At 39.9% G+C, this 14054-nt stretch overlaps 1 protein-coding gene across 2 annotated transcripts; it reads left to right on the top strand.

Moving 5' to 3' along the window:
- Positions 1 to 5073: 5073 nt before the first annotated feature.
- Positions 5074 to 12542, top strand: LOC110510189 (steroid receptor RNA activator 1). 2 transcript variants are annotated; one of them, XM_090226489.1, is made up of 6 exons: positions 5118 to 5356; positions 5794 to 5922; positions 8091 to 8368; positions 8604 to 8712; positions 8863 to 8933; positions 11827 to 12542. In XM_090226489.1, exons 1-6 carry the CDS (start codon positions 5326 to 5328, stop codon positions 11854 to 11856), a joined length of 648 nt encoding a protein of 215 aa, XP_090082615.1. In that variant the 5' UTR covers positions 5118 to 5325; the 3' UTR covers positions 11857 to 12542. The 2 variants fall into 2 exon arrangements, with proteins under 2 accessions (XP_021447236.2, XP_090082615.1); XM_021591561.3 differs by lacking the exon at positions 11827 to 12542 and having other exon boundaries at positions 5074 to 5356; positions 8863 to 9752.
- Positions 12543 to 14054: the final 1512 nt, after the last annotated feature.

Here is a 14054-nt window from a genome sequence, read left to right as displayed (position 1 = left end):
ATATATTCCTCCATTATTGTAATTAGACATCATGACAAAATTGAGAATTAGACCGTTGAACATCCTAGGCCCCAGTTTGTCAACAGAGAATGAAGACCAACCGGATCCGGGCTTTGGTCCAACTCTCTATTTTGATGCAACATACTCAGACAGAATCCCTTTAGCTAAAAGTGGTGCCAGTCCTACAGTGGCCTTCCCATTAAAGAGAAAGAGTTTCAGTTCTGAAAAAAAGTTTGTGTTAGGACATACAACACAAAAAGCTTTGAAAGTGTTAAAAAAAGGCTTAGATTTTTTTTTTTTAATGGGGAGAGTGTTATTTCAATCCAACAGTTTGCTTGAAACCCCTTAAAGCTTTACAGAAGCACTGCATGCTTTCGGACATGCTTGGGAATGAAATGCTTTGCTCAGGTACTTTCCATGCTATTGGCGATTAAAAAAAATATATATATATATTGGCTCTCACAAGTAAAAGTGAAAACACTTAGAAATAAGGTCAATGACAAAACTCTAAATGCAGCCAGTCACCACCACTGAAAGCTTGTTCCTAATGGAGGTCATACAAAACAGCATTTTCACGAGAGGAAACACCAACAAAAAGAACACAGAATTTATATCACTGTTGTGATTCACCCCAAAATAAAAACTTATTTGCACTTCATTGAATGAAATATGTTAGGGGTTATCAACAGTTTGCGGGGTGAAAGGCACTTGGTTTAATGCATGCTGATTTTCTAAGTAATTTGCAATAGTAGGCCCACATTATGCTGTGAAACACTTGGACACAAAAATAATGGCACTTCAGAGAGGTCATGCTATATGTTACTGATATGCAACTGCACCTTGCTCATTCTAAATATGTATTATATAACAAAACAACTCAGGTCTCCTTATTAAGGATCATGTCAAAGTTGGGAAAGGCAGAGCTTTGGCATATAAGAACATGAATGGAGAAGTGATATCCTTATTATCCAGGAGAATTAGTTAGGGGCATTGGTTAGAGGTAGTGTCATAGGTCATGTAGCATTGGTTAGAGTTAATGTCATAGGTCATGTAGCATTGGTTAGAGTTAATGTCATAGGTCATGTAGCATTGGTTAGAGGTAATGTCATAGGTCATGTAGCATTGGTTAGAGGTAATGTCATAGGTCATGTAGCATTGGTTAGAGGTAATGTAATAGGTCATGTAGCATTGGTTAGAGTTAATGTCATAGGTCATGTAGCATTGGTTAGAGGTAATGTCATAGGTCATGTAGCATTGGTTAGAGTTAATGTCATAGGTCATGTAGCATGCGTTAGAGGTAATGTCATAGGTCATGTAGCACCTTGAGAAAATGTTGTTTTTGTAAATAAACTAGTAAATAAATATGTCTCTCTCTATATATTTGCAGTACTTTAGCACAGAAGAAAATAGGATGTCATGTAAATGCTATTTTTTTGAATTGTGATTATTTCGCACAGTTGTATCTAACTAGGTCCACATTGTGGTGGTCTATGCTGGGATAATAAATTGCTCGTAAATCCTGTTATTTTCTGTTTCCTGTGTGTGACATTAATCAAAGTTTAACTTCAACTCCTCTTACATGATTCCATATGTGTTATTTCATAGTTTTGATGTCTTCAATATTATTCTACAATGTAGAAAATAGTAAAAATAAAGAAAAACCCTTGAATGAGTAGGGGTGTCCAAACTTTTGACTGGTACTGTATATTTTTAGACTGCAAATTGACCGCAAGAAGCCCAAACAGCTATAATATTAGACTAAAACTTTGATTACATTTGGGGAAATTGCACTGCGTAGGGTGCTGTTTTTTTGGACGTTAAAAAGGGTTAAAACGGGTGCTCATTCAAAATCCCACGACACTTATTGTAAGAGTAGGGGTGTTCATCCCAGTGTCATGGCTAAATTCACAACCTGGCCACATTCCATCATGGCCACCTAATAATCCTCCTCATTCCTATTTGGCATATAGTGCATTCAGAAGGTATTCAGACCCCTTGACTTTTTCCACATGTTGTTACGTTACAGCCTTTATTATTAAATTGATAAAATATTGTTTTTATTCATCAATCTACACACAATACCCCATATTGAAAAATCAAAAACAGTTTTTAGATTTTTTTTGCAAACTATTATTAATTTTTTTAACCAGAAATACCTTATTGACTTAAGTATTCAGACCCTTTGCTATGACACTCGAAATTGAGCTCAGGTGCATCCTGTTTCTGTTGATCATCCTTGAGATGTTTCTACAACTTGACTGGAGTCCACCTGTGGTAAATTCAATTTAATGGACATGATTTGGAAAGGCACACACCTGTCAATATAAGGTCCCACAGTTGACAGTGCATGTCAGAGCAAAAACGAATCCAGGAGATGCAAGGATTTGTCCGTAGAGCTCCGAGACAGGATTGTGTCGAGGCACAAATCTGGGGAAGGGTACCAAAAAATTGCCAAACTGAGCAATTGGTGAGAAGGGCCTTGGTCAGGGATGTGACCAATAACCTGATGGTCACTCTGAAAGATCTCCAGAGTTCCTCTGTGGAGATGGGAGAGGCTTCCAGAAGGACAACCATTTCTGCAGCACTCCACCAATCAGGCCTTCATGGTAGAGTGGCCAGACGGAAGCCATTCCTCAGTAAACAGCCCGCATGACAGCCCGCTTGGAGTTTGCCAAAAGGCACCTAAAGGACTCTCAGACCATGAGAAACAAGATTTCTCTGGCCTGAATGCCAAGTGTCACATCTGGTGGAAACATGGCACCATCCTTTTGGTGAAGCATGGTGGTGGCAGCATCATGCTATGGGGATGTGTTTCGGCAGCAGGGACTGGGAGACTAGTCAGAAATGAGGGAAAGATGAATGGAGCAATGTACAGAGAGATCCTTGATGAAAACCTGCTCTAGAACGCTCAGGACCTCAGACTAGGCGAAGGTTCACCTTCCAACAGGACAACGACCCTAAGCACACAGCCAAGACAATGCAGGAGTGGCTTCGGGACAAGTCTCTGAATGTCCTTGAGTGGCCCAGCCAGAGCCTGGACTCGAACCCGATTGAACATCTCTGGAGAGGCGCTCCCCATCCATCCTGACAGAGCTTGAGAGGATCTGCAGAGAGGAATGGGAGAAACTCCCCAAATACAGGTGTGCCAAGCTTGTATGTATATGTATACATATATATATGTATTTTTTTATATAAATGTGCATAAATGTCTAAAAAACATTTTTTCTTTGTCATTATGGGGTATTGTGTGTAGATTGATGAGGAGATTTAAAAAATAAAAAATAAACACTTTAGAATAACACAATGTGGGAAAAGTCAAGGGGTGTGAATACTTTCCGAATGCACTCTATATCAGTCTTCACCTCTCCACCTGACGGCTGATGTGTGGTGAGCGTTCTGACACAAAAAGGGTTGCCGTGCATCACTGAGGTGGATGCTACATATTGATGGCGAATGAGGTGAATTTTTCTCTGCTATATAAAGCACTTTGAGTACCTCAGTTGGTAGAAAAGAGCTATATAAATCCAATCAATATATTATTTGTATACGATCACATACACTGTCATTCAAAAGTTTGGGGTCACTTAGAAATGTCCTTGTTTTTGAAAGAAAAGCATTTTTTTTGTCCATTAAAATAACATCAAATTGATCATAAATACAGTCTAGACAAGAATGACTATTGTAGCTGGAAACGGCTGATTTTTAATAGAATAGGCGTAGGCGTACAGAAGCCCATTATCAGCAACCATCACTCCTGTGTTCCAATGGCACGTTGTGTTAGCTAATCCAAGTTTATAATTTTAAAAGGCTAATTGATCATTAGAAAACCCTTTTGCAATTATGTTAGCACAGCTGAAAACTGTTGTTCTGATTTAAAGAAGCAATGAATCTGTCCTTCGTTAGACTAGTTGAGTATCTGGAGCATCAGCATTTGTGGGTTTGATTACAGGCTCAAAATGGCCAGAAACAATGTCCTTTCTTCTGAAACTCGTCAGTCTATTCTTATTCTGAGAAATGAAGGCGAGAAATTGCCAAGAAACTGAACCTCTCGTACACCGCTGTGCACCAAATACATTAGTGTCTAGTTTGAGAAACCGACGCCTCACAAGTACTCAACTGGCAGCTTTATTAAATAGTACCAGAAAAACACCAGTCTCGTGAAGAGGCGTCTCCGGGATGCTGGCCTACTAGGCAGAGCTACTCTCCAGTGTCTATGTTCTTCTGCCCATCTTAATCTTTTATTTTTATTGGCCAGTCCGAGATATGGCTTTTTCTTTGCAACTCTGCCTAGAAGGCCAGCATTCCGGAGTTTCTTCTTCAATGTTGATGTTGAGACTAGTGATTTGCGGGTAGTATTTCATGAAGCTGCCATTTGAGGACTTGTGAGGTGTCTGTTTCTCAAACTAGACACTAATGTACTTGTCCTCTTGCTCAGTTGTGCACCGGGGCCTCCCACTCCTCTTTCTATCCTGGTTAGAGACCGTTTGCGCTGTTCTGTGAAAGGAGTAGTACACAGCGTTGTACGAGATCTTCAGTTTCTTGGCAATTTTTCGTATTTCTGATCAATTTGATGTTAATTCAATGGACATTTTTTTTTAAAAATGTTCTTTAAAAAACAAGGACATTTCTAATCGTCCCCAAACTTTTGAACTGTAGTGTGTCTTTCTATTATGCGTGGGAATACTTGGGGACAGATTTCTGAAATTAAAACATCTTGGAGCTGATTTCCTGGTGTTTTTACAGTCTTACGTCAACAATGAAAATATCTCCCCCACTCAAAAAATCTCTGAAAACTTGGACAAAATTCAAACCGCTGACCACTAGTTGCTGAAAGTCTTCCCACCATCAAATATTGTAGCGTGAGGAAATCTAATTATGGGTTGGGCCGAATTATTCTAATTTTCTCAATAAATGTTTCTGTTCCCAAAACTAGAATATGTTACAAACACAGTGCATTACGTTTTATAGACTTGACGTTTTGCCAAAGTTGTAAAAAAAATTGCGTTGTTTAGATGGAGTGCAAGGTGGAATTGAGTCTGTGTCCACGCGCACTTCACATAAGAGGCGTTCCCTAACGGAAATATGCAAATAAATGATACAACGCACCAATAGCCGTTGCCAAAATCATTGCTTGTTCTGCTCACTATGCTTCATTTGCTCCCACTGTAACACACACAGACACAGATTAACTACCTTGGGTTAGTTATAAATATGTTGTATTATGTTCGACTCACCAACCGGATATGAGTTATGTCAATGTTTAACATCCTGTCCACGTGTCCGGGAAAACGAGTGGAGAGTTTATTTTATTTTGTGAAATAAGCAATGGAGGCTGAGGACCTTTACATCAAACCAGGTATTTTCTGTCCAATTGAATGCTTCTACTGTGTTAATTTATCTAGAATATGTAATTACATACATGTTGGTGGTATTAGTTTACTGCAACTCTACTATGGTGAGAACTTAGTTTGAAGACATACTAGCAGAAGCAAGCTAGTTTGATAGTTAGTTAGCTAGCTAGCTAACAAAGTTATGACTTTTTGAATATGCTTTTGCCTTTACTTAATTTACTTAATGCTCTTCACCTTAGTTGTCTCCCCAGTGCTTTATGGCATCTAGTTTGAGTATGACTACTGGTACATCACATTATGTTGGTGACGATTATAAGCAGTTTTGATCACGTGTATGACTGAATGTGTACTACAAGCTAACTGGTTAATAGTTTTTTCATCCATCTCTTATCATATTCTGATTGGTCTTTTGAAATAAAACTCACTGGCTTTATTACCCAAGGTAACCAGGAGCGAGGCTGGAATGACCCTCCACAGTTTTCCTACGGTTTGCAGACAGCAGCACAAGGTGCACCCAAGAGGACCCCTCTCAACAAGAGAGTGCCCCCACCTCAACTCACTGGATCCCCCAGTACGTTCTCTAGACTGTCGGAAAGAAATGTATATATTCACACCGTGAACATGTTTAGAAATCCATTAATCTTTGGGAGTATCTTGGTACTTTTATGTCTACTCAGGGGCTGTGTGATTGTCTTTCTGATGTCTGGACTTTCCCTAGAATGTCAGAGGAGATGATGAATCATCCTGGTTCTATTTATCCACAGTAGTGGTGCGGGGTCCTCTGTTTGTTCACCTGGCCGCAATTGCCAGCAACCCATCCGCAACCGACCGACTGACTATATGTGATAAAGTGAAAATCCCAACCCTAACTCTAGAATAGGCGCTATAGGCTACAGTCAGACTGCAGAACAATTTTTTGACATGGGGTGCAGGATTTTGTTTTGCCTGATTTAGATACGTTTCTGGTTATAATTTCAGACATTTTGGTAGCCATTTGTTAGTCCATTTTTCTATAATTAGATGCAGGTAGCTCCTCTTTTGTCATATGTTGCCCAAGAAGATTAAATAAACCCTTGCTCAACAGAATAATGTAATAGATCGATAGAATGAATGCTTCGATCTAGTTGACATTGGTAAAATTCTGTCATCTTTCACGGAGCAAAGATGTTTAGGGACTGGGTAGAAAATACAATAAAGCAAAAACAAACAGGAAAGATTTTCTGTTCAAAATGTCCAAATGACATCAGTTTGACTGGTTGTAAGGAAAAAGAAAGCTGAAAACCACCCAAATGTGTTTCTGATAAGATTTCAGAATATTGCATGTTTTATGTGGTTGAAATGCTATCAGCTATTATTATGCTTTGATGATGAAGACAGCACCTCTACAGTTTGTATCTCTGAGCATTGCATTCTCTCAAGATGCAGAAATAAATCAATAACAATCAATCAGTCCAAATTTTGCCTACATTTGGTGTATGATTTTACACCAATAAATGCATAATTCTGCAGGAGTTATCATTAAGGCTGTAGCCTTACTCACATGGGACTAGTATTACTACAGAACGTTGGTTATGTATTTATTTCCCAGAATGTCTGTTATTTCAGAGGATGAGTCGGATGGGATACGTTTTTTTCCAAACTGCCCTCTAAATCAACTTTTTTTTTTTCATTTTTTTTTTTCATGACAGTTGACGGAAGACTGGAAGTTTTTTTTTTCTAGTTGTGATGCTATTTGAACAAGTCCAGGCAATAACAGGCTACACTGATAACTCAAGCTTGGTTTCTAAACCATACCAAACCATCATTGGTATAGTGTCGCCATAATATTTGAATTGAGGAAGTGTGATCGTAGTCATGATATTTTAGGCTATGGAGGAGAAAGTGAACTTGTTCCAAACGTTTAGCTCAGTTGTATGCTGCTTTGCCATCTATTAACATCAAGGGTAGCATCGTTGTTTTATGATGCATTCGGCGACGTTCAATTCATTTCGAACAAAACGCATAGGGGCGACAGGGTAGCCTAGTGGTTAGGGTGTTGGACTAGTAACCGGAAGGTTGCAAGTTCAAATCCCCAAGCTGACAAGGTACAAATCTGTCGTTCTGCCCCTGAACTGGCAGTTAACCCACTGTTCCTAGTTCGTCATTGAAAATAAGAATTTGTTCTTAACTGACTTGCCTAGTTAAATAAAGGTAAAAGAAAGAAAGAAAAGCATTCCCTGTGAAAGTTGATACATGTAGGCCCTTCATATGGCTATGCGCGGCACTTCGTTCAATTTATCCAATCAGTTATTGTTTTCTTGCTTAAACTGTGAGCAACACCTGTAAAACCCAGACATTTCTCTTAAAACACAGGGATGTCGATTCACACAGGACTAGTATTATCAGAGGTCTTTGGAGTTTGCCAAAAAACAGATGATTATTCTGGTTAGTCAATGTACAAATGTAATTTTCCATTTAACCCATCTAAACAGTAGGCTACAGTTTCCTTGACATGCCATAGGCCTATTTGAAGTCCCGTCTTGTAACTGTCAAATTTGTATAGTGCCTCACAATCATCATACATAACAGCCGTCACTACTATCATCCGCTTTCCTCCCTTCACCAAATCTTTCCCAAACATGACTTTTCTGTCCCTCCCTTCTCTTTATTTTCAACTCTCCTTTTGCAACTTTTGTCTTATTGAATTAAAACGCAGATATAACTGTGGCTTGAGTCACACCACGCATCACTAATCCACAGGTCCGGTCCCAGGAACTTCTCCAACCTCAACAGTTCCAATGACTCCTCCTACCAACCCACTGGCCCCTCCTCCATGTAGTATGAACACGCCCCCTCGGCCATGTCAGGTTGCAGCCCCTCCTGTTGGTGGGGTGATGATGATGGCCACATCTCCACCACCTTGCCATGTGGTAGCGCACACAGAGTCTGCCAGTGACCAATCAGAAAGTGAGCCAGATGTCGACGATGTAGTTACTCTTCTCAACTGGGCACTGACAGCTTGTCGACACACAGTCAAAGTAAGAAGGATTTCTCTATCTCTAGAATTCCCAGCCACAGTTGACACCATTTACAAATAGCGTTGTGTATGTAGTTCTGTCATTTCGGTTAACCCAAAACTAAAATCGAGTGTAATTTTTGTCAGATGTCATCTGGCCATGAGAAATTTGTAGCTCTGTTATTGTGTACAGGGTGAAATGACACTCACTGCTTCACCAACCAAAATGCTGAATGTTTGACATGTGCCCCTTGCAGAAACAGGTGTGTGACGATGTGGCGAAGCGCTTGAAGCTCTTTGAGGACATGTGGAGGTCTGGGAAGTTGTCACTTCCTGTTAGACGAAGAATGAATGGACTGGTGCAAGGTAGGAGAACCTGTTCACTTTGATAGATGTCATGTTTCTGCTGAGGAAATATACATGGGTCAATAAGCGGCTCACCCATTTAAATGAAAGAAATACTTTGAAATGAGCCAAAACGCATCTGTGCTGCTCCTGTCTTTATGCTCCTGTCAGAGTTGAAGAGCTGGAACTGGGACGCTGCTGATGAAGTCCATCGGGCTCTGATGGTTGACCATGTTAACGAGGTCAGTCAGTGGATGGTGGGGGTCAAACGTCTCATCGCTGAAACGCGCAACCTGAACTCAGATCTTCTGCACAGACAGGAGGTAGACCGGAGTCTAGACACCAGCAGCACCGCTAACTCTAACTAGATCAATAATTACACTTGTGGAACTTTTTTATTAGGTTGTGGCATCCTGAGGCCTCTCGGTCGTCCTTATGAAAACCGTTGAAATTCTTAACTTTTAGTCTAACTCTGTCTTTTGATTTTGCAAATATTTTGACATGGGTTTCCTGTAGTTATGCAATATGCATCTTTTTTTTTTAAATATATTTTTTAACATTCTATGAATTGCATTTGATCGCAGTGTCCATTGCTATTACCGAGATCCACCCATTCAGACAGTACAAAGAAAGCTTTTATCTAAAACATTTTTATGGCGACACTGTTTACGTTTGGTAGTCTTTCCTTGTCGTGTCTTGTTTGATTTAAGGTGCTTATATCAAAGATGGCAGTAATACCATATTTATTTTGGCCATTCTCTGGTGTATAGTCTCCCTTGGACAGCCTTGTAAAAAATTATTTTTCTGGAGCTGGGACTAAGATCACTTTATTCACCCAATTGTACACGGTACTATGTATTATTCCTGATGCATGAGAAAGCTTAACACTTGACAGTTTTCAATGACCTCTCATCCCCCTGTGTGCTGTACATAATCATAAGAGCAATAACTACAATAACAATGTAAAAGCCATCATCTGCTTATGTTGGCAGTGGCATTGCACTTTAAGATGGACACCATACATGAGAAGACAAAATAAATCAGATTTGTGGTGAAAGTAATCCCTGTTTTGTTTTTATACATTTAGTTATGTATCAGGTAAGTTAATGAATTTGATCGCAGACTGTTATTTCTGTCTGTTCTGTAGTTAGACAATGAGGATGTTCCAGCTTTTCATACGGGTTGGTCTTCCTCCATAGAGACAGATGCCAGGAGAAGCCACAAACTCTCACCAATAGGTGGCGTTTTAGGCCTATTTATCACTGGTGACCGTGTTGAATGGAGCTAGGATTTCTAGAGAAACTTGGGCACTTTATGAGATGGGTGGAAACAAGATTTTCAGTTTTCATTTTATAGACATGAGGTGTGGCTTCTTTTTGACCATGTGAGAACTGTGATGACGACAACAACAACGTTGTTTATTGTTGCTAAGTGAGAGTAATTAATGTGAACTCATTACGAATAATGTCATACATCTGAAAATTGCCCCAGTCGACATATGAAAGATTTGGCGCATGTTTGTGAAAAGAATATGTTGGAGTAAGGTCTGAATGTTTTAATCAAGTGGTAATGGAGCTTAAAGGAGGAGAGATTGCTGATTCAGATCTCCTGTGCTTTATTGGAGAGAGTGCGATTACATGTTGGCATGGTCGAGGTTTTGTTCAGTACAATCTGTGTTTACTGATTCCCAATACTGTATCTCTGTGGTACTGAATAACCTGATGCCTGGGTTGGGACTAATACTGTATCTCTCTGTGGTACTGAATAACCTGATGTCTGGGTTGGGGCTAATACTGTATCTCTCTGTGGTACTGAATAACCTGATGCCTGGTTTGGGACTAATACTGTATCTATGTGGTACTGAAGAACCTGATGTCTGGGTTGGGACTAATACTGTATCTCTCTGTGGTACTGAAGAACCTGATGCCTGGTTTGGGGTTAATACATTATCTCTGTGGTCTTGAAGCAGGGATCGTGTTAACGCATGATTCTACTAAAATACAGAAAAAATATCAGCGTTTTGTAAATGCAGATACTAAAAATAAAAAATCTTATTGTAAATTCTGATAGGCTACAAATTATGAATGTAATAGGGCTAATTTTGTGCTTCGGTTGCACTTCTCCACTCGGATGAAATATCTTTGCTCTCCTCATTGGATCACTAGTGATGGGCATTCCGAATCTTTTCTGTGAACCAGCTCATTTGGGTCCGTTCACTTAAAAAAAAAAATGTTTTTTTAAAAGTTGGCTTATTTGGTTCAAAATCCTTACAAAATGACTTAGAACCATGATTTGCAGAACCACCTAGAACCCATCTCCAATACAAATGCCCCAAAAGTAGGCTCCCATTGTGTCCGATGAAATCCATTATTACCTGGGCTAATTATTAGATCACCTGCTTTCTTTACCGCGTTGTAAAACTGAGCGTGAACCAGAATGAATGTATGCTCTCTCCCCACAAATTATTGTTTCTGCAGTGCGGATTCACCCTCTTAGAGAATCATTTTGTAACGTGTCTGCAGATAGTCGTTGTTTTCATCTTTAAAAAGCAGTAGTAGCAATATGCAAATCAGGGAGCCAAATGAACGGTTCTTTCACTGATGCGTTTCGGTTCCTGGCGTTCACCAAAAAGATCTGTTCAAAAAGAGCCGTTAGTTCGCGAACGACCCATCAGGCAGCATTTTGACTGATGTGTAGGCTACTTTTCTACCGTGCGTTCCTCCTGGGTAGCTTTTCTCCTGTAGCAAATTAAAATGCAAGATTATCTTCAACCATCTTCAACCTTTATGAAATGTAGCTAGCTACATTCTTCTTCTTTTTTTTTATGGTAAACATTTTGAAATATGATGGCCAAGCATCGATTTAGAAAAACATATCTTGCTTTTAACATTGTAAGCTAATTTACTTGTGTGGTTGCCAGCCAAATAGCGTTGCACTTCTGTTGTCATTGATGAAAAGATTTTCTGCCAAATATGTTGCACTAATGTATTTATTTTGTGTGAAGAAAAGGTATAGTTGCACTCCCCTACCTGCTCCCCCTCTTCCCCTCCTGCTCCCACCCCCCAATGGACATTTATCATTGTTACAGGTGTAAATATGTACACCTCAACACAGACAACTCCTCTTCCCCCTCAGGAGACTGAAAAGATTTGGCATGCACCCTAAGATCCTGAAAAAGCACCATCAAGAGTGGCTTCATCACTGCTTGGTATGGCAACGGCTTGGCATCTGACCACAAGGTGATACAGAGGGTAGTGCGTACGGCGCAACACTGGGGCCGAACTCCCTGCCATCTAGGACCTCTATATCAGGCGGTGTCAGAGGAAGGCCCTAAAAATTGTCAAAGTCTCCAGCCACCCAAGTCAAAGACTGTTCTCTCTGCTGCCACACGGCAAGTGGTACCGGAGTCAGGGACCAAAAGGCACCTGAAAAGTTTCCGACCTCAAGACTGCTGAACAGTTGATCAAATGGCCACCCGGACAATTTACATTGACCCCCTTTATTATTTATTAAATAATAATTGTTTGTTATTGTGTTATTTCCTTTTTTTAAATTGAGTAAATATTTGTCTTTTTAACTTTGCGTTGTTGGGAATGGACTCGTAAGTAAGCATTTCACTGTAAAGTCTACACCTGTTGTATTCAATGCATGTGACCAATGCATTTTATTTTATTTTGATCGATTATAATTCATATTGTATTTTTTTAATTATTGCTTCAATCACTTCGCTTTTTGACCTGCACTGTTGGAGCTCGGAGTTTAAGGATTTCACTGTATCCTGCTATTAAATCTGCGACCCTGTTCGTGTGATGACTAAACTCATCTAGTCTAATAAACAATGGTGTCTGGTGTACTGTAGTAAACTCTGTTGTAGGCTAATCATGGAAGGTTGGACATACAACAGCCCTGGCAGCCACTGTCGTCACAAGGCCTTGTGTCAAAACCACTCCCCTGTCATTATTTCTTTGGTGAGAACATTGACATAAAAAGTATTGGGAAGCAAACTTAAATTTAATGAAAGAAATGTGCATTTATAGTGTTGATTTCAACACCTACTGCATAGTCTACAGTGCAAGCAGCCACGCTGTGGAGGTTGAGAAATGATCTTGTGTTATTACCCACATCACACCATGCCAGGGCATCAGCACTCCTTAAATCCTGAGTGGCTGTTGTATCGGATGTTTTCTCATCCAAGCAATGGTGTATTGAATTGTGAAATGCCTTTCATGGATTAGTTCTTACAATACCTGATTCATCTCCAGATTACTGGTAGGTGGTTGTTTTCATTCCACAAAGTCAACATTCCAAAATCCTGGTCAAAGTGAAAGCATTAACATTATCTGACACAGTTACACCTATAAAAACAGTTTCATGTTAGAGTTAACTGATGCTATTTCTTTGTATCTTGCCCAGATCTTAGTTTCCCCGTTAGCTCCTGAGAAAAGGCTCATCTTTTTTGTTTGTTCAACAACAGTTATTTTTGTTAAATTTGTTTATCAACCATTTTGTTTGCACCGTTACTTGTAGAGGAAGGTCCAGTAGGTCATACAGTGCATTCTGAAAGTATTCAGACCCTTGAATTTTCCCACATTTGTTATGTTACAGCCTTATTCGCAAAAAATCCTGAGCAATCTACAAACAATACCCCATAATGACATCACAATACCCCATAATGACATCACAATACCCCATAATGACATCACAATACCCCATAATGACAACACAATACCCCATAATGACAAAGCGAAAACACCCCCTTTTAGAAAGTTTTTATAATTTATAAAAAATGTAAAACATTATTCAGACCCTTTTGCTATGAGACTCAAATTTGAGCTCCGGTGTCATCCTGTTTCCATTGATGTTTCTACAACTTGATTGGAGTCCACTTGTGATAAATTCAATTGATTGGACATGATTTGGAAAGGCACACACCTGTATATATAAGGTCCCACTGTTGACAGTGCATGTCGGAGCAAAAACCAAGCCATGAGATTGAGGGAATTGTCTGTAGAGCGCCAAGACAAGATTGTGATCTGGGGAAGGGTACCAAAACATTTGAAGGTCTTCAAGAACACAGTCATTCTTAAATGGAAGAAGTTTGGAGCCACCAAAATTATTCCTAGAGCTGGCTGCTCTGCCAAACTGAGAAATCGGGAGAAGGGTCTTGGTCAGGGAGGTGACCAAGAACCCAATGGTCACACTGGCAGAGCTCCTGAGTTCCTCTGTGAAGAAACTTCCAGATGGACAACCATCTCTGCAGCATTCCACCAATCAGGCCTTAATGGTAGAGTGGCCAGACGGAGGCTACTCCTCAGTAAAAGGCACATGACAGCCTGCTTGGAGTTTGCCAAAAGGCACCTAAA

Source organism: Oncorhynchus mykiss, chromosome 29, assembly GCF_057628025.1.
Source record: "Oncorhynchus mykiss isolate SJ-2025 chromosome 29, ASM5762802v1, whole genome shotgun sequence".
NCBI lineage: Eukaryota > Metazoa > Chordata > Actinopteri > Salmoniformes > Salmonidae > Oncorhynchus > Oncorhynchus mykiss.
This window is presented reverse-complemented; position numbering and strand designations above follow the sequence as displayed.